Genomic DNA, 27855 nt, shown 5'->3' on the forward strand with positions numbered 1-27855 from the left:
TGAAAGAGGGCGGGCTTTTACGACAAAACCAACCAATCGCTCGCGGTCCCAGATCAGATCTTGACACGATCGTTCTGTTTCTCTTCGTTGCAGCAGCCAAACCTCGACTGATTCTGAGTCAGCCCATAAACAACCCGACAGCCCGTATGTCTCCCGTTTAGCTTTGACGGCATCAACTTTCAGTTTCATTACACGAAAAATGAGCGGCGCAGGGTCTTCTTGGTTTCCCGGAATAGCCCAATGGATAAACCCAAACTCATGGAGGAACAACAAAGAAAAGGTATCATATTTTATTGATTATTTATGGTTTAATAATCCAGAACACATAACTGTGGCTTCGTGAATTGTATGGTTACACATCTGCTTGCAGGTGCTAGTTTCATAAGTAGTTTCCATCTTCATTTATTTTGTTATTTGTTAAAGAGGGGCAGAGATCTCCGAGAACAGATCAAGAAACTCTCTGCATCTCATGTACTTGATGGTATGTATCAAAACCACAATCCAAATGCGCTTTTACGGCAGTTGTTCCATCACGACCCCAGGTTAAATGTACGGCGTTGTCAAATGCAAGAAACAACACTAGTCCTACTGAGAAAAAGGTGCAGACTCTCATTTGCGGTTCACCATTAAAACAATGACAAAAGTCCTTTTTGTAGTGGGACTTTGGGATTAATTCCAGTAGGACATCCCTCCATCAGAACCCAACACAATCTACCAGTACTGCCATTCTACAATTATAACCATTAAATCCATTAGAATGTCTGTGACGGTTGCTATGGTGTTTCAGCAATAAGCATTATAGATTAAATGTATAATTTCATTATTCTAATGAAATTAAAATCTCTTTCAGTAATAAGTAGTGCTTTGTTTTTACTTAAAGAGGCGGGAATTGATGATGCTCAAGTCCTCACTTTGACCAGGGAGGAACTGAATGAGCTCTTCCCAGGCGTGAAAAACTTCCAGCTCCGGAGGAAAATCATGGAGCTTATTATAAACACAGCGAAGGTAATGCTGTCGCTCTGGAAAAAAAGACAGATTGTGAGAAACTGGTGAAAATAAACAGCACCGTCCCAAAATATTTGGTCACTTATATGTCCGTCCATTATTCCTTGTGCCCACTTGTCCAAGACAGAGAGGGCTGGAGCCTATCCCAGCATCTTGGGCCATAGATTAGGCTTTGTTTGATTTAAATCTACACTTTTCATGGAATTATATAACAAAATATTAAACTAAGTGGCATGTGCAAACCAAACAACCATTTTTCTTTCAAATATTTTTAACCACCTGATACCAAGGTCATTTGAGTGGATGTATGAAGCCACTTCCCCTCAAGTTCAGAATAATTGTCAAACTATTTATCAACTTGCATCTATTCAGTATAATGAATTGTGAATGTATTTCCGTGGTTATTATTGGTCATTTCATTCCCAAAAGGAATCACTTCAACCTGGTCCAGAAGCATTTGCCAATGCACTGAAGCATTTAATACAGCACAATGACAGCGGTGAGTAACAGTTGATCTATGAAAACTCAGAAAGTATTACAAAAGGATGAAGCAGATGTTTCACAGTGGTCCCTTGCCATAGGTGATGCTGCGGTTCAGGATGTTTTGAGAGAGTGTCTTCGAACCTTTAGAGAAGTGGATGACCAGCTCAAAGCTGCACAGGCATCACTGAAACCGTACATTGAAGTCTTAAACGGTTTTGGTGAGGCATCTGTTGATAAAGAACACTGGGGTGTAGAAGCAGCTTCACATAGCAGACAATATCCACATTATGACCAAACAAGTTCAATACCCCAGAGCACACAGAGCTCTTTTGGTGAGTACATTTCAGACGCTTTACCGGAGTTGAAAGCACATGCCTTTTCAATTTGTCTCAACAAATCAAAAAATGTTGCAGACCATGTTGTATACTTCAAGGCTTTTATTACATTAGTGACCTAAAATCGATCTTCATTTTACATCGCGGCATACATTCCTTTAGCTCCTTGATTGCGGAAATAAAAATTATTTTCAGATATAACTATTCGTTTGATGTCAGACTTTTGGATCCTGCTATACTGTATTTATCTACTTGTTACATCTATATTTTATAGAGCCATTGGTAAAAGTGCATTCAGTTGTGTGTGGCCGAACCTTGGGAGCAGATCAGCAAATTCTTACACAGCTCAAGGGGGTAATATTGACTGATATAACAGACTGTCAGCTGATCCTGGTCTTCTGCCCAGTGGTATCAAGAGTTGGAACTGACATTGAAGAAGCTCTGAGGGGAATCCCAGGTATGTACAAAACTATGAAACATGAATAAGCTGTTTAGCTGTTACTGACAAACATGTCGTTGAATAGAAGACATTTTTAGCATGCTCTGCAGAACTTGAAGGGACGGTTCACCCAAAAATAAAAATCGTCATCATTTATTCATCCTCATGTCTGTGGGGCACAGAAGAAGTTATTTAGAGAAATGTCCCAGTGTTTTTGTGTCTATACAATAAAAGTTAATGGGAGCTAGTATGGTTTAGTTCCCAGTGTTCTTACAAATACTGTATCTTCTTTTGCGTTCTGCAGTACTACACAATCGCTGCACAAATTGCATGTATGAATTTACTTTCAATCTCTTTATCAAGCACCATTCAGTATTCTTATCACAATTTTCCTGCACATTTATCCAGTATTTAGACCAGAAGTATGCAAAGCAGAAAACTGCTGCTTCAATCCTCGTGACATAGTACACTTACTACAGTATGTAAGAAAGTGTTGTTGTACTGTAATGCCCTAATGGAATGTGTAATTCTTTGGATTGTTTTGTGTATCTTTACAGCTAATAGACCCACTGTGCTAATAGTGATGCACCACACACACAGCACTAACCATGTGGGACCGAGCTCAAGTATAACATCATCTCCAGTGAATGTAGTGGATTACATTCATGTGCTCTTTCACGATACAGTTGGCGGTCTTCTTCCATGTTTAGCAAATAACAGTGCCATATCCAGAATTCAGTCTGTTTTAAAGCAGTACACAAATAGCTGGTAGTGGAAAATAGGTTATTTGGAATTGGAGAATAAGTACATAAGTATACAGACTGTATGTAATAAATATTGTATCTTGATGTTTTGGTTTCGTTATTTGTTCACTAAGGCCTGCATTCGATCCAGTAAAGAAGAAATTTGTTTGTACACTCAAAATGAATTGTTTTTCTTGTATCTGATTTCTGTGTTGCTATGAGTAATATAAGTAGAAAGGAAAGTAAAAAGGATTTCATAAGTGTTCTCGGGGAACACTCATGATAATGTATATCTTAATTGCAGTTCCTGCCAAATGTATAAATGTAAACCAGAATCTATAAATTCTTAGTCACTGTTGTCATTCCTTCCTAGTTCAGCCAAAAATGAAAAATAAAAAATAATTTGCACGAATTTTGCATGTGCTAATAAAAGTAACTTGTATATCAAGCCTGTTAATAAACATTTAAGACTGATGTCTTGATTCAAAATATTTAATATTTTCAGATTTATCACAATTTTATCACAACTTGTAAGAATGCCGATAGCAAGAGAATTAGAAAAAAGCTTTCTCCACCATGATATGAAGCCATTAGACTGAACAATGCTTTCTTCTTCTTACCTTGATTCCTTTAGGGCACATTTAAATGCATGTACAGACGTGATACCTCATCCCACCATCAATAACATCCTAACGTCTTAAAATGCATTATGACATAACAAAAACAAACAGGCTTTGAGTTTTGATGGGCTCAAACAGTCAAGCCCTGCAGTGTACGTCAGAGAAACCAGGAAAAAGCCATATTTACCTAATATGTGACTGCAACATATGCATTTATGCATCTCTCGATGGAAAACAGACCCATCAATCACCTTTATCATACTTTGGCTTTTAAAAGAGCCTACATTTTGTGCGCGACATTCACGAGTCACAAACAAACCAGGAAAGAAAATAAACATCATAATGCTTTCTCAAACAATATATGCATCAAAGTTAACATACTGATTCAGGAGAACGGTCCTCGTACGACAACCTGGAAAAACTGTTGGCTTGGTTATGAAATGTTCAATGTTCTACAGCCAAACGGTAGGTTTACTACCTCCATACCTGATGAGTAACCAACTTTCTTGGTTTTAGGAATTCTATAGGCACATCGATACATCCATCTGAATAGCAATTCTTCCACTCCACGGATATTATTTCCCAAAAAACACACTCAAAACAAAAACAAATGTGTATGATGGTACGGTTCGGTCAGTCAGAAGTGCCATTCGTCAGTTCGTAATTGGTACTGTGCTTAATACAAACTCTCGCCTCCTGAACTCTGCGCTACGATTGGCTGGAAATACTGTCCATCACTGGATGGGTCCTTTCTGACTGTTTCTCCAGTAATTGCTGTACGCCTTGTTGAACATGTCACTGCAGCTCAACTTGGCATTGAGGCGGGAACAGATGAGGAAGGACCCGCCCATTTTGCGGTGCAGCGAATAAGTTTCCTCCGGCGGGGGGACGAGTCGATGTTTGAGCATGACGGGGATGAGGTTGTGGATGCGCTCCGTGGTGCTCTGTGCTCCGAAATCGAACGGCACCTTGGAGGCGAAGGCCTCGCCCAGGATCATAACCGCATCCACGTGGGCGTTCTCCATGGCCTATGAAAGGAGGTCACGTTAGCACGAGCATCTTGTGTGCCGCCCAAACGTGAAAAAAAGATAAGGACACTTTACCTTAGACTCGTAGCCAGTCAGGAACTTCATGTCTATGGATTGTTTCAGCACGCCTTCTCGATCTCCTTCTGCTGCCGCCTTGATGATCTTTTATAAAGAGTAAATACAACCGTTAAATAATGTTTGCGTTTCAATGAGTGTTTACTTTTAATCCGATGAGTTCACCTCTATATAGAGATCCGTGAAACTCTCGTCGAATCCTCTCGTTGCACCAAAGTCCAGCAAAGCAACCTGTGGAAAAATTGCTTTATAAATTTCTTTGTTCTGTTGAACACAGAATGTAGGAAAGTAAACAGTTCTAAGGCACTTTTGACTACCATTGTCATTTTTCCTACTATGGTAGTCAATGGTGGCCAAGAACACAAGCATTCTTCCAAATATCTTTCTCTGTGTTCATCAGAACAAAGAAATGTATACAAATTTGGAACAACTCGAGGGTTAGTAAATGACAGAATTTTTTATTTATGTGTGAACTGTCCCTTTAAGGGGAACTTTCTTTTGTTTTTACGTTTTTAATAATCTCTTGACCCGAATGTTTGCATGCTGATGTATTGTCTTACCTGGTGCGTTTGTGGATCATAGAAGAAGTTGGACCAGTTGGGGTCAGTCTGCATGTATCTGAACTCAAAAAGCTCCCTTAGACACAGGGTCAGGATGTTCATGCAGATCTGAGCATTAAATAAAAGTGTGGTTACTCCATCTACAGCTTTAAATCCCACATGTTTACACATAAACCCCTTAAGTGTACTACTTAGTTTACCCATAAACAACCACGAGGCAGTTTTAATGCAATGTTTACAGACACCGTGACTGATGAGCATATTTGTATGTTCTGTTTTAAGTTTCCATCACATTTATTGACTTATTTATTGATTTAAATCAACATGGAACACTTAAGAGCTTGGTCAACAAATCTGGTAAATGAAGATTTACTTCAAATTACATTCCTTAGTGTTTTGGCTATACTTTTGTTTACACTGCCAGCATTGGGGCTAAATAATGCAATACAATATTTTCACCGCTAGGTGGTGATAATGTTCCAAGAAGGTGAGGGGCTTTTATGTGGCTAAGCACGTTTAAGACCATGTGACTCATTCTTTATAGAATAATATTGTGGCTTAATGACAAATTATTACCATCTAAAGGACACAATTTACAGCAACCAATTCATAATTTAATTTTAAAAATGATTTATTGTTGCATATGGATTAGCGGATGACGTCCAGGGTTAAACAAGGACAAACGGGAATGAATCGGTAGTAGTTAACCTTCAAAATGAAAATTCTGTCATCATTTACTCACCCTCTTGTCATTTCAAACACAAAAGAAGATATTCTGAAAAATGTTGGTAACAGAACAGCACCCCCGCCCCCCCCCTTCTATGGTAACCAATGCAAGTGAATGGGGGGCTGTTAACAACATTCTTCAAAATATCTTCTTTTGTGTTCTGCAGATGAAAGAAAGTCATACAGGTTTGAAATGACAAGAGGGTGAGTAAATGATGACAGAATTTTCCTTTATGAAGATGAACCACTTCCTTTAACAGTAAAGGATATAACAGTCAGTGGATACCTCATTTTTCAGGTCTTGTGAGAGACCCTCGGCCTGGTCGAGAGGGAATCCCGGCACGAGCTCAGTGGTGAGGACGTGCTGGCTGCTAAGTTCGTCGATCACCTCTGGCACGTAGAAGAACGGGTGATCTTTCAAAAGCTCCCTGTCAAAAACCACAAAGCTTCTGAGTCACTGAACACAAGCATGCCAACTCGCATGAGCTCACCAGGACATGCACACGAGTGCGCGAGCATCTGCTTTGAACGTAAAAGCTGTGATGTGTGTTTTAGCAAGTCATGGTGAAGAGAGTACAGAAGAGCTCAGCCTAAAACTAATACTTTGCTGTCTCACAAAACCAAACACATTTTTTTTCAAACACAATAGTATGTTTCATAAAGCCTATATACTATTGTATGTGGATATAAAGACTTTAGTTTGATGCTCATGCTGTACATTAAAGTACAATTTTTACTACATTTAATCTATTATTTAAATAGAAAGTTACTAAATATATCTAAAATGAAATAGGTTATTTTAGTTTACTAAAATTAAAACTTTGAAAACGTTTCTGTTCATTGAAATCAAATAAAATACAATTGCTGTACATTAAAGTACAATTTTTAATACATTTAATCTGTTCTGTTCATTGAAATCAAATAAAATATTGACCTAAAATTATTGGAAAAACTTAACTTAAGGAGAAATTGAAATGTTGCCTCAAATCAACTGAAATAAGTTTAAAGCACTAAAAATATAATAATAAACAAAAACTAAAGTAAAACTAAAATACAAATTAATTAATATTATATAGCAACATAAAAAATTAATTGTAAAATGACAAAAGCATTTACCAAAATTGCTAAAACTTGAACTAATATTAACATTAAAACTAAAAATGTAAAAATAAAAGCTAATTTAAAATATGAATAAAACAAAATAATACTAAAATCAAAACTCGGTTATGTACGGGCTAAAATAGTTCTTGGTTTTATTAAAAATAAATGATTATAAATAATTTATAACTATAAATGAAGATCAAACTTATTGTGACAACATTAAAGTGGAACCTTTAAAACAGAAATAAACAGTAGTATAAAGCTAACATTTTATTTTCACCACAAGTTTTCAGCAGGGACTTCTGTAAACACAACTGAGTGATAAATCGGATATGATATCTTTGATTTAAACGTCCAAACAAACAGATTCAATAAAATCAATTGAACTTCCTAACACTATTATAGAACGATAAGACAATCTATGTGTGTTTGGTTTTTGTATTCCTCAACACGGAGTACCAGCTGACCAAACACCCATTCCCTCAATGATCTACATAAACGTAGAGACATCTCCAGGATGTGATCAATTTATCTCGAAACGTGTGTGATTCCACACAATCCCGCAAGAGGATAGGACAAGACAAGGTGGTCTTACCTGACAAAACGCTTGTCAATATTTATTATTTCCAGTCCTGCTATATTTAAAAGCTGTCAGCAAACAAACTGTTCCTTCACATCAGGTCATTGAAACCCTGTCCTACGAGCAAGGCCAAAAATGACGGGTAGATATTTTTAGTCTGGCGCTCTGATGCCAGTGCTCGGGAGATGATGTTATATTGGGATACAGAAGCGCACAATCATTTCAAGCAGTTGTAATATTTATTCTTGCCATGTGGAAACCTTTCTCGAAAGAGCATCAGCCAAAGGCAAATTTAGGTCTGGAATTGGGCACAATGCTGTCTGAAATGAACCAAGTAACGGCTCAGAAACCAACATTTAAGGAGTAATATACATCACAACACAGCTACCTGGAATGCTGGATTCTGATTGGTCAGTGGCAACAAAAATGTGTTGCATTGTAAACATCTTGTTAAAGATTTTATTTTTAAGGAAGAATGGCAGATGGGTTTGAACTAACAAGAGAGAGAGTTCATTTTTATATTAAAGTTTAACTATTTATTCTATAAAAGTTTGTGTTTACATAATATATGTCTGTGTACTGTGCATATTAATTTTATATTTATAAACGCGTACATATACATGTATATATTTAGGAAAATTTACATGTACTGTATTTATACTGACCAATAAATTACATTTATGATTATATTAAATAGTATTAATTAATATGAAATATTATGAATTCATTGTTATATTTTCTTAAATACTGTATATGCATATTTGTGTATGTTTATAAATACAAAAAGAATGTGCATAGTACGCAGACATATATATGTAAGCACATCATCGTTTGACAGCCCTATTTCAAATCAATATTTTGTAAATATAAATAAATATTTGAGTATTCTCTCATGTGACAAGCAGCTGTGTAACAAGCGCGATATTGTACATCCAGCCGGTTGTTATAGCACTATAAACCATGACAGTGAGGTTCACTCACTTGAATTTCCGTGCACACTTGGCTTCTCTTATGTAATCGCACTCCAGCGCCAGCTCACGACGCATGACATCAATCAAATGCTCTGGAAACAAACCTGCACAGAGACACACAAGAAACGGTCAGAGATGAGTCAGGACCTTATAAGATACAACCAACCGTGCATCACTGTGAAAATACAATTTAGAACTGATACACTAAGACGCTTCTTCGTCGTTCACATATTTGGCAAGTCACGCAAACTTGTCTGGCATTTAACAGGCATTGTGATTTGCGTCATTTCTCTCTCGTCTCTGTAGATGGTAATGAACAGTGTTCCGGTGGAGCCTAAACAATGGTTGGAGGTTTAGTTCAGAGGCAGAGTTTCTAACCAGCATTGTTAAAACGACAGTGGCTTCTGTGTGATCAATGGCACGCCCCCAGGGTCTGTGATTGGTCAACATACAGTCTGAAATCTATAGGTCAAATATAAATCAAACTGTCACATTAAAGTTCACTGACATAAAGTTCCAGGAAAGAATGAGGTCAGTGAATGTTTCCCCAAGTCTGATCAGAAATGAGGCAGATGGCTGACGGCATACTAAAATCATAAACAGAAACTAAAATATTTAAGAAAGATGCAATTACAAAAAAAGTATATAAAATGGGCATATTCTCAAGTACTTGTAATTTTCAAAGCGTTGATTCTTCTATAAGTTTTTTGTATTTGGGAGTACACAGGATGAGGTTTGTGGGAGGAAATGACCTGTCTGAGCTTCAACACTATCCCCCAGGCTTAAACATCAGTTAACTTGTTTACATAAATCACAAAAAACTGATGACTGGGTACAGATGAGATCAAATTTTTAAACGTGAGCGATGAGGTCATCACCTTCAGGAAGTGCGTTGCTCATGCTTAGGACAGTCATCAGGTTATTCACGTCACTGTTGATGCTCTGTGCAACTCCGGGATACTGCAGAAAAACAGAGCACATTAAAACAAGTTCCAACACATGGATATTTACAGATACTTAATCATTTGTTTGTCTAGAAGTCCTTAGTGTTCCTCAAACAAACAATGTAACTGAAAGAACCTGATGTCCTAGAAATATATATCGGTACTGTAAAATGATAATATGGTATGATAAAAAGGCAACAATACAATTCAAATATCACAATCTTAGATTTTTGCATATATTCTTAAAGGTCCAGTATGTCATTTTTTGCAGAATCCTTTGACAGAAATGTAATATAATATAAATAGCGATGTCTTCAGAGGCATATAAAGACCTTACATAATGAAGCGTTATGTTTTTATTACCTCAGAATGAGCGATTTCTATCTACATACACCGCAGATCCCCTTGCATGGAATTCATCATGTTGTTTCTACAGTAGCCCTAAACGGACAAACTGCACTACAGAGAGCGTTTCGTAAATACGTCATCTCCTTCGGCAAAGAAGCAAAAACGTGACGACATCTTAGTGCTGTGTCAGAAACCGTAGTGCTTCGAAAGAGAGGGTGTGGAGTGAGCCGTTGGTTGCAATTCACATCCTCACCACTAGATGCTGCTAAATTTCATACACTGGACCTTTAAATATCCAAAGATGTTTTTATTGTGCAAATAATATGTCACGTATCAAATTGTTTACATGCTACAGTCATTCAAATAGGCACTAACATGTAAACAAACACACAAATGGGTCACAGGAGACTCATCTGTCTTCAAGAGTCTACGATGTCTCCATGAAGGAGGTTCTTGAGACAAGTGCTAGAACACACTGGCCAATGCAACAAATACACCACAACAGGCTTCCAAACAGACTTTGCGATTTGTGTTAACGTTTCTGAACTGTTTGTTTTACTAAAAAAAGACGAGCAGTCCAAACAGATTTAGGTTATCAACTTATTAAACATTCAGCTCACTATTATTAGCAAAAGAAGTCAGAAGGGAATCGCACTTTGGACGTCAGGCTGTTGATGCTCTAAATAAACCTATTTTAGTACATCTATTGCACTAATATTTGACTAAAACGACACTTTTAAAGTATACCGATTTGACATATTGCACATACATTTACGCATCTGACAGGCACCTTTATCCAAAGCGACTAACAATGCATTCAGACTATTCCCATGGGAATCGAACCCATGACCTCGGCATTGCTAGCACCGTGCTTTACCAGTGGAGCGATTCTTCCAGCTTTTTTTAACTAACCTGTATTTTCATGGCAACCTCTCGACCATCTTTCATCCTGGCCAGATGGACCTGTCCGATGGATGCAGCAGCAAAGGGTCTTTCTTCAAACGTCTCCAGTTTATCCCTCCAGTTCGGGCCCAGGTCACTGTTCAGGGCTTTCTGCACAGAGCAAACAGACACGTGTGAAACGTTATTCCCTCAGTATGTACCGAATTTTTACATTTGAAAAATGGCGTGTGGCTCGTGGTTTAAATAGACGGTACCATCATCTGTTTGATGGGCATGAAGTCTGCGCTCTGCCGGACACGCTCGAAGATCTTGGCCAGCTGTGGGTTGATGAATGCATCATCTGAAACGATATAAAACACACAACTGAAGTTCACATATGGTATTAACATGTCTCAATTGTGTCTGGTGCGCATGATTGGTCGTGCGATTAAAATGTCTTATATGACGCAGTCACAAACCAAGTCTTGCGTTCATTTTTCTTAATACATGTTTACTCAGTGAATCTGTGTACTGTAAAAACAACATTAGCGATGACGTTATGACAATTAAGGAGGAAGTGAGAGAGACAGAGAGAGAGACGAATAAATAGGCAGTTTTCTCCAAACCAAATGAGCTTCAAAATCACCTTCAAAATGTAGGACAACCAGAGAGCAAACCTTCAGGGGTTCATAAACAAGTCAAAATCTTATCTTCACATTGCCACAGAGAAACGGTTGCCATGGTTTTTATCCTGCATCAGTTTTCTGACCTACATTTGTCTGACGACAGCACATTTTCTGCGCTGATACTCTTGCAGAGGAACGTGGGCTTCTACACCATCTCAGCAGCTCATATCAGTTAACCTACACAAAATATTTATGAGGTACTGACTTTTCAACTGTACATTACTTCTTTTATCTTTCCTAACTATGACAAGCATCTTTTTACATGACCTAAACGCAGTACCCCATCCGTGTTTAGATCTTTCACATCTTCCTAAAGTGCAGTGTAAAGGTCACGTTTCTGGAATGGCTGTCGGCTTATTTTGAGCTTCGCCGACCGCAGCGCTGTCACTGTCCTTGATGTACAACCTGCAGCGTACACAAATACAACCCAACACTAGGCTTGTTACGATAGTGGGTGTCACCCTTGATACATGTGCTGCGTCCGAAATCACATAATGTGACAGTCTGTAGTGAATGTGAATATGTACCCATCCATCGGCCGTTAAAACAGAACGTTCTATACAGTATGAGTGGGAGTAGTATGAATACATTTCGGATATACTGCGTCCGCCATGTTTTACGGTCATGTGACCCGTATGCTCTTTGACCTATGACGTATTAACAACAACCTACACGTGAGCGTTGATTAAAGGATAATTTAGTTACGAGAAATTCATTTACTGGCACTTAGATTAAAAACGGACATCCGCCTTAGTTTTCCTCTATATTTATTTAATTTACTTTGGAAATTTGACTGTTGCTCAGCTCCTATGGCATCATGGGATAGAGAAGTGTCCATCCGATCCACACTCACGAATCTCGGCGGAAGTAGTAGACCATCCGGGTATTTCTCGCAAACCGATTTTTGCATACTGAGGTTTGGTACATACTATTCATGACTCATTTTCGCCTACTATATAGTATGGAAGTAGGCGATTTCGGACGCAGCGATGGTGTCCACCCGTCTACCTATTACATCGCTTGTACACCGCGGCACCGACCCCCACCGTCATTTTTTTTAATATAGTTTCGTAGGCTAAATTTATTTTTGCTTGATGTGTGTTGTGATTATTCGTTTTGTAAGGTCTGTGTTCAATTAATGCAAATGTCATTGTACTTTTTTGTAGTTTTGTGTGTTTTAAGAAAGATATTGAACCCACCATTAATTCAAGCAATTGCTGTTACCGAAGTGCCGCTTTTTCAAAACTGAAAGTAAAATGCGTCATGCGCACGGCTGCATCTTCGACCACCCCATAGTGTTTTTACACGTCTATTAACCGGTGGGAAGATTTCATCACCGCCACATCCCTACCCAACACACAATCAGAGGGAATCTGTGCATGCGGCCAGCGCAGAAGAAATCACGCATGGAGATTGTGCTGGTATCGGGGGAGCCATGGGCAGCGTGCATTCTTTCATGCGCTCTTTCCAGGAATGTGAAGTCAATCCTCCTCTGCACGAATATGTTGGATGCTTCTGATATGACAGAGCAGAACGGGCATCTGAATGACAGCAAAAGTCACAGATGAAGTTGCACAATGTTTGAATTGCTGGACAACAGCAGGAGAGCAGAAGTGGATACAAGGGTGAGGCCATGACAGAGAACTTTTCAAGATCCAACTTTCCTACTCAGTCCAACTCGTCCATTATGAAAATGTGTAATTTCAACTTTAAATTTTTTTATTTGATTTTGAATGTAAAGAAAATCATATGTAAAATCTGTACGTGCCTACAAGCATTTCAAAGGAACAGCACCCAAAAATGAAAATTCTATCATCATTTACGCACCTTCATGTCATGTATGACTTTCTTTCTTATGCAGCACACAAAGCATATTTTAAATAACGGCGGTGGCCCAACAACATTGGGGTCCCATTGACTTCCATTGTATGGACACAAAACCACTGAGACAACCACTTTTGTGTTCCACAGATGAGTCATATACAGGTTTTGGATGACATGAGGGTGAATAAAATGACAATATTTAATTTTCAGCGCAGGAAACTTTTCCTTCAAACCTTTCAATCTGTAACTCCCATAAATTTACTCAAATGCGTCCAAACCTTCGACTGATACTGTACGAGTACTATGAACTTTCAACACGTGCACAGAAGTTAGAACCCATACTGGCTTATGGAAATAACGCAGGAAGGACACGCAAGTTTGCTTTATTTTTAGAAGTTTGGATATCAGTCAGAAAAGAACCCTCATCTCCAATTTCTATGCACCTTTCTGAATGCTGGCCAAGTCTCTTACTGATATCATCAGCTTTTAAAACTGAAGACGCCCTCATGCCTCCAGAACACCCAATCGACATTGTAAATGGCCGGAGGTTATAAAGCATGGCAATAGTGAGAGACCTCTCAATGACCCAGAGTGATATCTGAGTGACCCGGTCGAATGTGAAGTAAACAGAAGAAAGCATTCTCTTACCCTGGATACTGAGCATTTGGCCGAGCTTAAGGGCCGCCCCACGCACTTTACACAGTGTCCTGACGATACGCTCCGCATTGGCCTCCGACAGGAAGGGGCTGCTGTCCAAAACTGCTTTCTTTTCTCCTGTGTAAAATTATAAGTGTGTTAAGTGTGTACTTAGTGGACTGAAAACAGAATTTAAAAGACAGGAAGTTGAGCATCATAAAACAAAAGGGAACTTAAGGTCCAGTGTAATATAATACACATAGGTTCAAAGGTGTATAAAGAGCTTACATAATGAAGCGTTATGTTTTTATATCTACATACACCGTGCGTCCCCTTACATAGAATTCGCCATGTTGTTTCTACAGCAGCCCTAAACGGACAAACTGCTCTAACAGAGCGCGTTTCGTAAATACATTATCTCCTTCAGCAAAGAAGCAAAAACGTGATGACATCTTAGTCGTGTGTCAGCCGTAGGTGGGGTGGAGTGATCCGTTGGTTGCAATTTGCAACCTCACCTCTAGATGCCGCTAAATCTAAACACTGCACCTTTAATTAAAAAAGCAGTCATCATTTATTCACTCTTTTGTCATTTCAAACTTGTATGACTTTTACTCTTCTGCAGAAAACAAAAAGAAGATATTTTGAAGAACGACAACAGCGGTACCCATTCACTTCTATTGTATAGACACAAAACCATTGCAGTCAATGAGTATGCTCTTATAAGTATAAATGCTATTGTTCCGTTACCAACATTCTTTAAAATATCTTTTGTGTCCTGCAGAAGAGAGAAAGTCATACAGGTTTGAAATTACAAGGCGAGTAAAAGATGACAGAATTTTCATTTTTGGGTGACCTATCCCTTTAACAAAGGTTTTGAGTTTGACTCCCAAGGAGCGCATGTACTATGATAACTGTGTCGAATTCACTTTATATTAAATCACTTTGAATAAAAGCATCAATCAAATGCATAAATGTACATGTAAACAAAGGATTTTGCTTTTTAGAGAACTGTATGTCCATGCAGCATATACGCATTGCTTGTAAACAAACTCTCACCCACCGCTGGATTAGGGTCAACAGATCTGCATTATGCGAGAACATTAGGCTATTCATGGATGTGTTGATGAGGTCAAAGGTAATAATTACCTAGCATATCTGGGGTTTAACTAGATAAGATCTTATTACAGGACGTAGTCCTCCATATGTTTGCACGCCCAGTTCCTAAATCCAGCCAGATTTAACATAGGAACTCACCATTGTGTTAGTCGCACAAGTCGAAAAAAGAATGTGAAAAATAACCGGTATAACAGGAATGAAGCGTTCTACTGATTTATGAAGTCTACCTTTGAGAGTCCTAAGGCCACGAAAGAATAATATTAGCAAATAGCAACGCTGTGTATATTTCATGGTCCAATAAATTCTTAATGGATAATAATGTTGCACTCTAAATATGTCACATTATAAAAATGAATTGTATATACAGCTTCACATTGTACACGTATTTACATGATACACATATTTACATGTACAAGTAGTGAACGATGCTAAACATTTCAAGGACAATATTTTAAGCATACACAGTATACATTTGACCATATTGGCATTTTTTCATACCAATTACACAGAAATGTGTATATCAATGTGTTTATAGCACATTCAGGTCCACTTTGGAGCGGTCAACTCTATTAAAGTTTTAGTCCAATTATTCCCTACAAGCTTCAAGCCAAATTCAATGGTTTTGAATAACAACAGGTGTCTGAGGCTGGTCTTGAGGTCTTACCATTCTTATCCTCTGTTCTGAAGCTTTTCTTTGCCACTTCTGCCAACGCTCCAATACCCAAACCCACAGCGAGCCCTGCAAGAGACATCATTAAATTCACATTCACAATGCATTCGTGAACAGACTAGAAATAATGAACTAGAAAATAAAGCCGATCATTTTCGGTCATTATCTCAAACCTCAAACTAACACATCCACCCTAAATGTAAAGCTGAAGTCTGTCATTTACAGGATGTGGCAGACAGACACAAGCCATTTTTGGCCGAATTACCTGTAAAGCATCAACATTGTGGCGCTATCAAACATTACTCCCGACCAGCCTGTCACAGTAACAACAGTGTGAGTTGGGCTTGTGGGTATTTTTCACAAATCAATCCACCCTCGTGTTGAATAATTAACAAAAGACACCAAAAATAGCATATCAAATAACACCACGGTCATCACATTTACTGTGGCAGAACTGAGAAACAAGATTTGGAGCAACCTTCAATAGTTACGTAATTCTGTGATTATGTAACGCTGCTGCTTTGAGAAATTTAGGAGCGGTTTCAAGTCGGTTGAAAAGGAGCCGCTGACTGTAAACCTCAGTATAAACACAACTGGCAAGAAATGTGAAAGCCACGTTTTCTGCCCCGCTGTTGCTTTCCACGAGTCTGAGCACACCTTAAGGAAACACATGTATGTTTTGCCACATTCGAGTGTTTGATAAAGCCTGCTGGGGACGTTCTAGGTCAGTTGCGGTTGATGATTAAACAGCGTTCCTGTTTTTGGTTCTTTTTATGTCCGGGGGAATTTAAGGACTTGTGAAAAACAAGGATCACACTATTAAAGGAACAGTTCACCCAAAAATTACAATTTTGTCATCATTTGCTCGCCCTCCAAATCTGTATAAATGTCTTTGTTGTGATGAACTCAGAGAAAGATATGTGGAAGAATGCTTGAAACCAAATAGTTTTGGGCCACCATTGACAACCATAGTAGGAAAAATGACAATGGTAGTCAAAAGTGGCTCAGAACTGTTTGCTTTCCTACATTCTTCAAAATATATTTTGTGTTTAACAGAACAAAGAAATTTACAAATATATTTTTCCTACTATGGTAGTCAATGGTGGTCAAGAACTGTTTGGTTACAAGCATTCTTCCAAATATCTTTCTCTGTGGTCATCAGAACAAAGAAACGTGTATAGATTTGGAACAACTCAAGGGTGAGTAACTGATGACAGAATTTTCATTTTTGGGTGAACTGTCGTCCAAAAACCACTTAAAAAAATGCTTAAAGACTGCACACAATGCACAAAGACTGGCATGTACTTCAGCTACTCATCTTTAAAGTCGGCATGAAATGAAAACTTATCATTCTAATTGTTTTACACAGTGGTGAAGTATTTATTAGAAATGATTTATCCGTGCACATCATTATTTTTTTCATTCATTTGCACTTGTAATCTTTAATCGGAAACGTTAACCTCTTCCACCTCTCAAAACGACCTCTCTTTACTTCTGGTCATGAGGAATGGCGTGAGGGTGGGCCTGCAATGACGGACAGATTGCAAATATTTCACCTTTAAACGATCCAATCAGCTGTCGGTGGATGAAATCAAGTCCCGCCCTACATTTTTTCTCATTTCAAAAGTCGTCTCACTTGAGTATACGTCACGATACGGAAAAAAAGACAATCGCTACTTCCGTTTCATGCCAACCAGTAGTCTGAATTCGCCCCTATCTCCTATATAGTGCACTATATCGGGTGTCCGCCATTTTGTAGTGTTGTCCGAATTCTGAGTAAACAACTCATTCCCTACATTTGTTCACAACTTTTTACCCACAATGCATTCTGATTTTGAGTGTATATCCGACGTACAATCGCTCACTCATATTTCCCACGATACAACGCGAATCAACAGTCTGATTAGAATCAGCTGGAGGAGAGGGACCGTTAATGCCACGAATGTACATTTACACACTTGTGTTTATTCTTGTTGACAGTTATTTTCTACTTTTTGAGAATAAACAGATTAAATGAATGTCATATATAGCAGTGTTTTATTTTAAATATATTAAGTAATTTTATTAAACGTAATAAATGTAATAGTAAATAAACGTGGGAAACATTTGTTTTGTTCTCTTTATTAAAAACTAATACAATAAACGTGACAAATAATGTGAACTTTACCAGGTTCTCCTGCCAAAGACGCGTCGCATATAAAGACCTGCAGACACCAAGGGCAGGTAAATAAATGGACACTTTTACTGTAACGCAAGTAAACGAAAATGCAGCAGTCTAATAAAGTATTTTTAGCTGTCAGTCAGTTTACTGTTACTATATAGGTTTGTGACAGATTATAAACCATAACGTCTTGTATCTACATTTAGCATTAATGATATTAATAATATTAACAGCATTAATAATCAGCATATTAAGAGCATTTCAAAATGAATCGTGTTTTAATCAGAAAGATTATTTAGAATCAGTTCTAGTATGAATGGCATGGAAAGGCTAACTTTGTAAGTACTTCTGCTTATGATAAATTCATTTCAGTTGTTACATTTTGTTGTCAAAATTCATTTCAGTCGTTACATTTTGTTGTCAGTAGTTTTTTTACATTAAAGGCGGGGTGTCCGATTTCTCTTAGCCGTTGTTGATGTTCAAATCACCAAAACAAACACACCCCTACCCACATCTTTCGCTTTCGTCAGCGCTCGGCTAATGTCCGTCCTGTGCACTGTGCACCTTACTGCTGATTGGCTACAAGGTTGTTTTGGTACTCGGCCCGACTCAGTTGTCTACAGCGTAATTCGGAAATCGGTTACCCCGCCTTTAAAATAGACCACTAGGACTTCGCTTTAGCACCAGAGCCTACAACACATTTTCTCAGTTACCAGACCTTCTATGTTTCATATATACTGTGGGTATCAGAATATAAAATGAATGGCCTGATAAAACATTAGATGTTAACTTTTTATATACATAATCGACGGCTCAATTGATTAAATATTATTTATTAAAAAAAGTATTGTCTGGACCTCCGCCGCAAAGAAAATATATAGACCGCATCCCCCCCCCAAGCCGTAAACATAGGGGAAACACTGCCAACTTTAATAATTGCCGATTAGTTCTTTTTACTAGAAGGTGGAACTTAGAGCGGATACTCTGTACAACAGAATCCTGCATTTTCTAAAAGCTGACATCCAGTGAAAGTGCCCGACCTATGCGGGGCAGCACACAGTGGTCAAGATCATTAAAAGATTGTCTGATAGCGTGACCAAAGATGAATGTAAACAAAATGAACGTGCTACTTAAAAACAGTTGTTACAGATACCGATTTAGTGGCTGTCTATGGTCACCCAAACTGCGAGAAGAATGCAACCACATGAAAGCCTGCCAAAATGATGCATACTATTCCTGGAGGCTATTAATAAAAATTGCTAGCCTTCCAATGAGGGCGAGAGAAAGAGGGCAAAGAGAACTGGGAACCTGGAGGTCAAGGTGAGGACAAAAGGTCAGACACGTCAAATACAACCAGCGTATAAACAATTACAGAACAATTTTTAAATGGACACAAATGTTTCCTTATAGCGTTTTAATGTTTATTGACTTTATAAACTTTATTGCCTGTCAGGTGAACAGGTGCATGGTGACCGTATATGGGTTTGCAGTAAACAGGCGTTTTCATGTAAACAAGGCAGACAGAAGTTCATCTGATAACAAACACTTCGTGCTGGTCGCACACACCAGCCGCTGAGGATATTATATATATATATATATATATATATGACATGTCAATAAGTGTGCGTCAGTGGAAAATGAGTATATAGTGGACCCTTGTATCTCATCGCAACACAGGGCCAATGTGACCGACAGTGGGAGATTTTCCTATGTGACAGCACTTTCCCTTTAAAACCCCATTCGGCCATTTCTGTACTCAGCGATAGTCCTTTGAGAAATAACTGAAACACTGTCATTTAGTGAACAAAAGAGGGTAGAGTTACGCGCAACAGAATGGGAAGTGGAACAGGTGATGCACATTCCTAGACTGGTTAATCTCTCTCCCATAATCCAAAACAGAGGCAGTATCAGTCTACACTGTTACAAAGTGGAGATTAATTTAAAATCCTCAATCTGGTTTTGTAATGCTGTATGAGAAGAGAGATGCCTTGGATCGAAGAATGGGTGGAATCAGAATGGACAGCATGACATTAAACTAATCCAGAACGGCCTTTAAGAATATAAAAAGCATATGCCAGCATGATAAAAAGAATAGATTTGGTAACCTTACCGCCAAAATTTGCTAGTCTCCCCAGGCGTGTGACCGGCACCTTCCGCTCTCTCGCTCTTTCACTGAGCTACGGCAGAAAAGACACACTGTTAAAGTGACAGTTCACCCACAAATGAAAGATCTCATTTACTCCAAATCTGAATACATTTATTTGTTCTGATAAACACTGAGAAAGATCTTTGGAAGAATACTTGTAGCCAAACAGTTCTTGACCACCATTGACTACCATAAATATATAGAAATGTTAAAAACATTGCAATGTGCATACTGAAAAGGTTTTCAATAACTAAAGGATTTGAATCCTTCACAAAGCAGACTCACCTCCAGTTAACTTCCGGTTTGTGTTTGGCTAGTGTCTAATAATGTAACTATTTATATTTTATTTAAATTTATGTTCATATTAATTTATATAGTTATTTTATTGTATAATAATTGTATTAGATAAACGATTTGTTGAATTTTGTTGTATGTTCATTTGATTAAATAAACAATTTCTTGAATGGGTTTTGTAGTTCAGTCTCATTTAAAAAACAAAACGTACGGTACATTTACATCTCGCAGTTGAGCTTGGAATCGGAGTCTAAATTCAAAATATTGGAGAGACAAGTTTAGCCAAGTTCTTCTTGGTATCTTTTGATTGTTATCAGACATAATCTACAGGCACTCTATTGTTTGTGAATGTGTACCGGAAGTTCAGTTGGGGTCACAAAAGTGCACATGCGCAGTAACCTTTGTTTATGTTGTTAAGATGAAACCGTCTATAGTACTTGAGTATTTTACGAGTGTTTTTACTTTGGGAAAATTATATATATATATATACATAGTTTGCACCACTACATTTCATAAAATAAAATGTTTACATGTTTTTTTCCTTTAATACTTAATACTTACTCAAAAATCGTTTTACTGTATTGTACTTGAGTAAAAGTAATAAAATACTTTTTCAAATGTATAAAAAGTATGATATATGCCATGCTTTATAACGTATGGAAGTCAAATGTTTAGACAAGACACTTGATCCCTGAGAGTAAAATACTCAAGTACTATACACCTCTGTCGCAAAGTTAAAGTTTTACGCCGATGCAGACAGCAGCGAGACTGGCATGAATCTTTTTTTTATCACCCAGAAAGAACGTGAAATGTGTTGTTTATGTAATTTTCTATTTTTAAATGTTTTAATATAATAAAAAACTAAGTATTATCATAAATTAGCAAAATTGACGCATATCACATTTCCTCTATAACATGCAGCCCTATTCATCAAGTTGCATTGCGTCTATTAATATCCTCTTGTAATGCCTGACAACTGTAAAAGTCAGATACTAGTGGGTGATGAGAGATTTGAAAAGGTCTCCTGTACCATTTGTTTGTGTGGTTTGGAGCTGCTTCTTTTGGCCTCCCTTGCTTTTTCAATGTCCTCAGCCGTGATGCCTCCCACAGAGGAGTGATCCTGGTGATAGGACCGCGTTTGGCCCGTGAACTGGCTGGTGGGGTCTTTATAACCTTCAAACAGTTTGGACTTCCCTGCAGCCTGAGTGTACGTGGTCGCTGCACCCGCGTCCCTGAAAACTGAATCACTGTCCAAACCTTCCCGTCCCACACTTTCAAAGTTCTCCTCCGAAGAGGTGAAGTCATACTTGGAGTCCATGTCGGCACCGAAATTGGAGACACTTTGCTGCCCGCCAGTGAACTCCTGAAACACATAAGCACCTTCTGGTTATTTTAAGCGCTTTCCAGTAAATTGATTAAACAGGCAAATCATGAACATAAGAAGAAACTTTCAAAGTACTTGAAACAAACATTTGATACTAGAAATATCTTGGCAGCACACGCTGTGCTCTTATGTTTTAGAAAAAGAGTTGGCCTCAACCCAGGTGGTAACCCAATCTCCAGGTAAATTTCATTTGCATAATCTTATTGTTATTGTATCATTTATGTAGATAAAAGAGCTGCAACACAACACCATTATCAAGCGTAAAGCCGAGGTATACAAAACTTGCAGTACATTGAAGTGACTGGAAACTTGTCACAGGACCTACCTGGATCTTCTGCATGGCCACGCTCATGGCCTGTTCAGTCGTCATCTGCATGTTCTGGCTCATAGCCTGGACTCCTCCGCTGCGCATGGAGCTGGCCTGCGTCTCGATCACGGCCTGGCTTAGCCTGACTAGGCCTCTAATCAGCAACAACATGTCTCCTGCCATGTTGGTTCTGCTTTACACCTAACACAGGGAAGGAAGTTATACAATAGCCTTAACATCAACGGCTTAAAAAAAACATTTTAACTAATGCCACAACACATATACATGGTACCTTCTGGCACCAAGAGACCAAATGAATGTATACGTGGACATGCTGTTGTTGCTTGTAGTGTAATATGTCAACAAAATGTAAAATATTTAGATTGACATGGTTATACGTTCACATTGTTGATCAATTGTTAATCTATAAATAATTGACTTGGCTCTTTAAATCAACACTACTAGGGTGCCTGTGCCACCAACAAAACACAGCTGTTATCACAATTCTTGGCAGCTCTTGCAAAGGTTAAATGTCTTCATGGTTAGACAAGTGACAAAACTTTTCACCAGTGTCTAATTTGTGGTTGCTTTGACACAGACAAACACAAAAACAGGGCTTGACATTAAGCAAATTTGTCCTTCACTTGTCCGAGTACAAAAATTACTAGTCCAAAGATAAAGAGATGATATTTCATTGGAATCATAATATAATATAATTAACATAATTGTTTTGGATTTAGATTGATCAAGTTTGCTTCTAAGCATTTTAACTAGTGTCTGCCTAAATTTGTTAAATAAGTTCTGTGTTTTTCCTTTTTTACTATACAATAGTGGTATATTTGTCCACATAAATTACCGTAGTATACTTTAGTATTTACTATAGTAAACTGCAGTAAAATTCTTAGATACTATAGTGTTATTGAACTTTACTATAGTATACAGTGTTTATCAATTTACTACAAGGGCACTACAATTTTCAAGAGCAAATACCATAGTTCACTAAAGTATTTTTTGTCGGAGTGTTCAATTTAACGGGACTTTTATTTTGACGGGTCTTCGGGAAGACGCTCGAGTTTTTGTGTGTTTGCCGATATCTTCACTCAAACAGTAGAACGCTCGTAAAATTAACTCTCAGAGCAACTCTGGAGATGAAGTTCATGTGTTCATATCCTCATACAGTGCAGACGCAGATAAATCCTCGACCATCACTCGTGTTGTATGTTAAACTGTGCACATAATTCATTCAGACACGCAGAACAGCCAGATGACATTTAATTAACAGGATTCCGCGTCCGCATGTAGTTACATGGACTCAGTGCGGTGCGCCATTGATTATTGTTACACACAAACAAGCACAACCACGACAAACGCACTTCACACAAACACGCGGCTCTGTCTAATGCACATATTCTTATTATTCTACATATATGTCGCACTGTTGTTGTTGTTTTTTTTCAAGTTACTTGTCCGGTCGGGCAAGTAAAATTCTCTCTCACTTGCCCATATTATGAATAATGAATAATAGATATTATGAATGTGCAATTCAGTCTGAGCACCACTGTAACATTCTCAATTTCGTGATGGGGTATGCCATTGGGATGGGGTCTTGCCAATATAAATATTTGCAGGTTGATTTTTACACTTTAAACACTGTGATGTTGTCAAAACATTGAGAATCAACTCAACACAGCAACTATTACAGGAGGGACATTATCATTCTACAAAACATGATTTTTTTAAAGAAGTTTACAAACTGAAAAATATGTATTTCTCCGACTCAAGTAGGTCATACAGATGATCTAGTGATAAACATGGACTAAATTGACTTATTTTTCTTTGATAAAAGTTCGCCAGAGCTAATAACCTTGGAGTATTTGTCAGGATATAAACACACCCCAACTATTTTAAAGTAGGGCAAAGTTCAATGGTCTGTAACAGTGCATTCAGCTACTTAACTCTGCAATGTGACGATCCTGTAATAGCCAACAAGATGACACAGGGAAAAAAAGAAAGTATTCTGATTTTATTTTAAAGACAGTATAATCTTGCGCACATGACATTAGACTTGAAGTCTGTATAACTCAAGAGACAGCTCAGTCTCTCCACAACGTCGTCCCAACACCTCCTTACTAATGTCAAGTGACATACAGTACACGTACGGTCAAGAAATACAATTTTTACTGTGTTTCTGGGAATTAAAATCATGACTGTACTATTGCAAGTAAGGTCATAACTAATACAAATAATGATAACTATATTAGCTTGCATGCCACGATATTACATTTTATACGCTTGAGCTCTTGAAATTTAAATGGATTTTGATTGGTTGTCCAAGTTTGATCAGTTCATCAACTGAAAAAATCTTTATTGTTTGCTATTGTCATAGCTGTGGACTCCACTATTCGCTTAAATTTATTAATTTTTAAAATGTCATAGTCATTACCCTGATGTGAACAGGCCCTTTACATTTCATGAACTAAACATTTGCATTTATTTACAGTGAAGCTCCGGGTGCAAATATTCATAACGTTAACCTACTTTTTCATACCGTAATCTTGTAAATTGGGATTGAAAATAAGACAGCATTTTAACTCGAGTAGGTATTTGTTACACCAATGAAATGACATGCCTAAACACGTCTGCATTTTTGCAACTAAATGCATGCAAATGCAAAATGTATATCTTAAGCAAAGAATGCACAGTTTTATCCATCTGTCAGTTTAAGTTTGTGCATGTTATTACTATTTTTTTCAATGCAACAGGCTGACAATTTTAAAACCTTTTTAAAATAAAAAAAAACAAGTTGTTCCAAATCTGAATAAATGCATTGAACGATATTTGTAAGAATGTTAGCAATTTTCAGTTCTGGGACATCATTTACTACCATAGTAGAAAACAATGTTGTATATTTTTTGTTCTGTTGAACACAAAACGAGATGTTTTGAAGAATCTAGGAGGGCAAACAGTTCTGGAGCACCTTTGACAATCATTTTAATTTTTCAATAATGTCCCAGAACTGAAAACTGCTAACATTCTTCCAGATATTTTTTTCTCTGCGTTCATCAGGAAAAAATAATAATACAGGTTTGGAACAACTTGAAGGTGAGCTAATGATGACAGAATTTTCATTTTTGGGTGAACTATCCCTTTAAATAAGTGTCAGACAGCTAAACAGAAAAAGTAACAAATGTCAGTCATTTTAGGATGCCCTATTCCATTGTGAGATACAGGGCAATTGCAGCTGTTATTATATATTTAACAGGAACATGAGTGATGACAGACTGTTGCAAGGCCTGTTGGCAGAAAATCTCAGAGCCCATACTTGTTTATGCGAATACAAGGAACGTCAAATGTGTAGCCAATCAGATTGTTCAATAAGAGAAACACCTTTTTTAATGTTTGCATGTGGGCAGGTTGTGATTTACTGAACCAAGACATGTCACTGTGGTTCTTAGTTAATAATAATACTGAAAAGATTGTTGCAAACAGCTGGTAAAATTGAACAGTACATGTTGATGTAAATGTATGTTAATCGTTAATCATTTATAACTATAAATATAAAATAACAATCATGTATCTTAAAGCATCAACAAAAATGCATTAAAATTCCTTAGTATATTTCATGGTTCCAAATACATTTAACTGATCTGTCAACCAGACTTGCAACATGCAAAATTAAAAGTCGGATTTAACTCAAATACAATTCAGCCAGGTCGTTTAAGTTAAAGTCTAGGTCAGGTCTGACGTTTAGCACCCAAGCAGCTCTCCAAAAAGATTATAAACAAAGATTTGGCTTAAGGCTCAGGGTTTTGCAAAAGAAGTGATCCTAGCAAAGTCTGCTTTGATCTTAGCTCTGCAGTCAGTAACTTACATTGCGTGTTCCTAACAAAAAGTAACCAAATAACACCTGCAATCCAAGTGCATCTAAAAAGGAAGTATGGTCCCTTTAAGAAAAATTGGGAAGTGTAGCGTAAACACGCCATTACTTTAAGAGGATTTGCTTTGGAAACTAAAGAACAGAGCAAATAAATATATATTTAAACGGTCAGAGAAAACTTAAAATAGCAATGCAATCGTAACGTTACTACAAAGTTAAAACACATGTAGGATGCACGTGTAACTTCATCGATCTAAACGCACTGAAATATACGGATACAATGCTATTCATATCAAAGCATGCTTCCTCAGACGACACGCGAGTCAACAAGCTGAAGGACATATTTTATTTATAAGATAAAATATGTAGCATTCGCATTACACGTTATTTAATAAAATATAACTGTTGTTTTAGAAATGGGTTGTATGAGGACTTACCTCCACAATTGGCAAAGATGTGGTTATACTTGCTCCAACCCGATCACTGTATATGGTGGACCTGCGTCCATGAGGTAAGAGCTGTTTACCCTCTGAAGTGTGCTTGTCAAAGCTGTTTGGGCCCTCCCTCCGTCGGCTGCTATTGGTCACGCAATAGACGCCCCTCTCATAGGCGCTACAGTCTATGGACGCGACCAGGGCTAGACGCGACCAGGGGAGGGGCTAGAAAACCTTATTCGCTGTTTTATTGGTTCTTTTCTGCTTCAGTCATGAAATCGAGCAACGGAGGTTGGTCGTAAATATGTTGACCAAGGGCAAATATTAAATTGTCGTCACGCAGGGATTTCACAATCTTTAGGCATATTATGCGCGTACAGTTAGTACAGCAATAGTATGTTTTTTACAATAATATACTTTCAATTTGTTTAGCTCTATCGAAAGGGATCTTTGTTTTTGTATTTTCACCCTTAATTTATGTCACTAGCTTGAAATCAAACCGACACCGCAATTTTAATGAAATCGTAACGGAAACGCATAATTACATTTCAAAACCTTGTAGCGTGCGTACTTGATACTTTTCTGCCATCTAGTGGTTCAAATTCCCTAAGCAGTCGACAAAGCTGTGCAAGTGATGTCAGAGTAGGCGGCCCACTAACTTACGCCCACTAAGTGACAGAAAGACTGAAATGTGAAGTTGAATTGATCTTTTTGTCTCAGGTATGTTGCATTTTAGGCTAAAATCGTACCCCTAGGTTATATGTTATACTGACCACTCCTTAAATAAACGTTTAGCATCGTATACCGAGTAACTGTACACGTTTTGTCAGCATGCATTAATTATTGGTTTTACCCCAATATAGAAAATAGGCAAATCCACGTTCTGTGCCTGGAATCCAGATGTTTCTGTGAATTGCAGCGACACATTTGCTTATCTTATCTTTAGTAATTTTGGGAGAATATAATAGCTCAAAACAGGCAAAACTCATAGAAACTCCGAGTTTAATAAAACGAGACTGTTGTGCGTTTACGAAGGGATATAAAGGACAAACATATAAATAAAAACACATGAACTATTAAAATATATATTTCAAATTACGAAAAGTTTAATTTTACTATATAAGCGTAGAGGCTCTTTGCTCGTTTCACTTATCCTACCACTAGGTGGCAATAAAACGATGTATTTTGTGACAATCTTGGACTTAAATTTGTATGTTTTTTTTTAATTCAGCTTCAACTATCTATGCATTCAACTGTTTTTATAGTCACGAGCAATACGATTTTTTTTTTTTTAATTGCAACTTAAGTTAAGTTGGCTTTATTTCTAGTTTAGGCTCTCTGGTGCCTATCACTATCAAGTCCTTGAAACATTAAGTATGCATTACATACAGCACAGATTGATTTAAAAAATATTTTTTAAAGATAATAATATAGAATCATATAAATAGTTTCCAATGGTGCAATAAACATGTACAATAGG

The 27855-nt window shown here is 37.6% G+C and overlaps 2 protein-coding genes across 2 annotated transcripts; one reads left to right on the forward strand and one right to left on the reverse strand.

Annotated features, from left to right (window-relative positions):
• The first annotated feature begins 168 nt into the window (after positions 1–168).
• si:ch211-245h14.1 (uncharacterized protein LOC563420 homolog) lies at positions 169–3450 on the forward strand. The gene is made up of 7 exons (XM_057353308.1): positions 169–280; positions 424–481; positions 881–1005; positions 1435–1504; positions 1587–1820; positions 2098–2280; positions 2820–3450. Exons 1-7 carry the CDS (start codon positions 200–202, stop codon positions 3032–3034), a joined length of 966 nt encoding a protein of 321 aa, XP_057209291.1. The 5' UTR covers positions 169–199; the 3' UTR covers positions 3035–3450.
• Positions 3451–3481: 31 nt separating this feature from the next.
• Positions 3482–26484, reverse strand: coq8aa (coenzyme Q8A, genome duplicate a). The gene is made up of 15 exons (XM_057353307.1): positions 26379–26484; positions 22083–22265; positions 21404–21736; positions 20044–20110; positions 15767–15841; positions 13999–14124; positions 11116–11201; positions 10871–11011; positions 9545–9626; positions 8677–8770; positions 6301–6442; positions 5289–5396; positions 4894–4959; positions 4729–4815; positions 3482–4653 (listed from the first exon to the last, which is right to left on the reverse strand). The coding sequence occupies exons 2-15, from the start codon at positions 22245–22247 to the stop codon at positions 4360–4362; spliced, it is 1866 nt and encodes a 621-aa protein (XP_057209290.1). The 5' UTR covers positions 22248–22265; positions 26379–26484; the 3' UTR covers positions 3482–4359.
• Between the last annotated feature and the right edge of the window lie 1371 nt (positions 26485–27855).

The sequence above is a fragment of the Triplophysa rosa genome, linkage group LG15 (genome assembly GCF_024868665.1).
Source record: "Triplophysa rosa linkage group LG15, Trosa_1v2, whole genome shotgun sequence".
Classification (NCBI taxonomy): domain Eukaryota; kingdom Metazoa; phylum Chordata; class Actinopteri; order Cypriniformes; family Nemacheilidae; genus Triplophysa; species Triplophysa rosa.

What these genes read in the sequence shown, in the direction of transcription:
- si:ch211-245h14.1 (XM_057353308.1), top strand. Translation starts at nt 200, where the DNA reads ATGAGCGGCGCAGGGTCTTCTTGGTTTCCCGGAATAGCCCAATGGATA. An exon ending in GGAGGAACAACAAAGAAAAG is followed by an intron (nt 281 to 423) that starts GTATCATATTTT and finishes TATTTGTTAAAG; the next exon opens with AGGGGCAGAGATCTCCGAGA. An exon ending in TTATTATAAACACAGCGAAG is followed by an intron (nt 1,006 to 1,434) that starts GTAATGCTGTCG and finishes CATTCCCAAAAG; the next exon opens with GAATCACTTCAACCTGGTCC.
- coq8aa (XM_057353307.1), bottom strand. Translation starts at nt 22,247, where the DNA reads ATGGCAGGAGACATGTTGTTGCTGATTAGAGGCCTAGTCAGGCTAAGC. An exon ending in CCAAACCACACAAACAAATG is followed by an intron (nt 20,111 to 21,403) that starts GTACAGGAGACC and finishes TTTCTGCCGTAG; the next exon opens with CTCAGTGAAAGAGCGAGAGA. An exon ending in TCACGGATCTCTATATAGAG is followed by an intron (nt 4,816 to 4,893) that starts GTGAACTCATCG and finishes TCTTTATAAAAG; the next exon opens with ATCATCAAGGCGGCAGCAGA.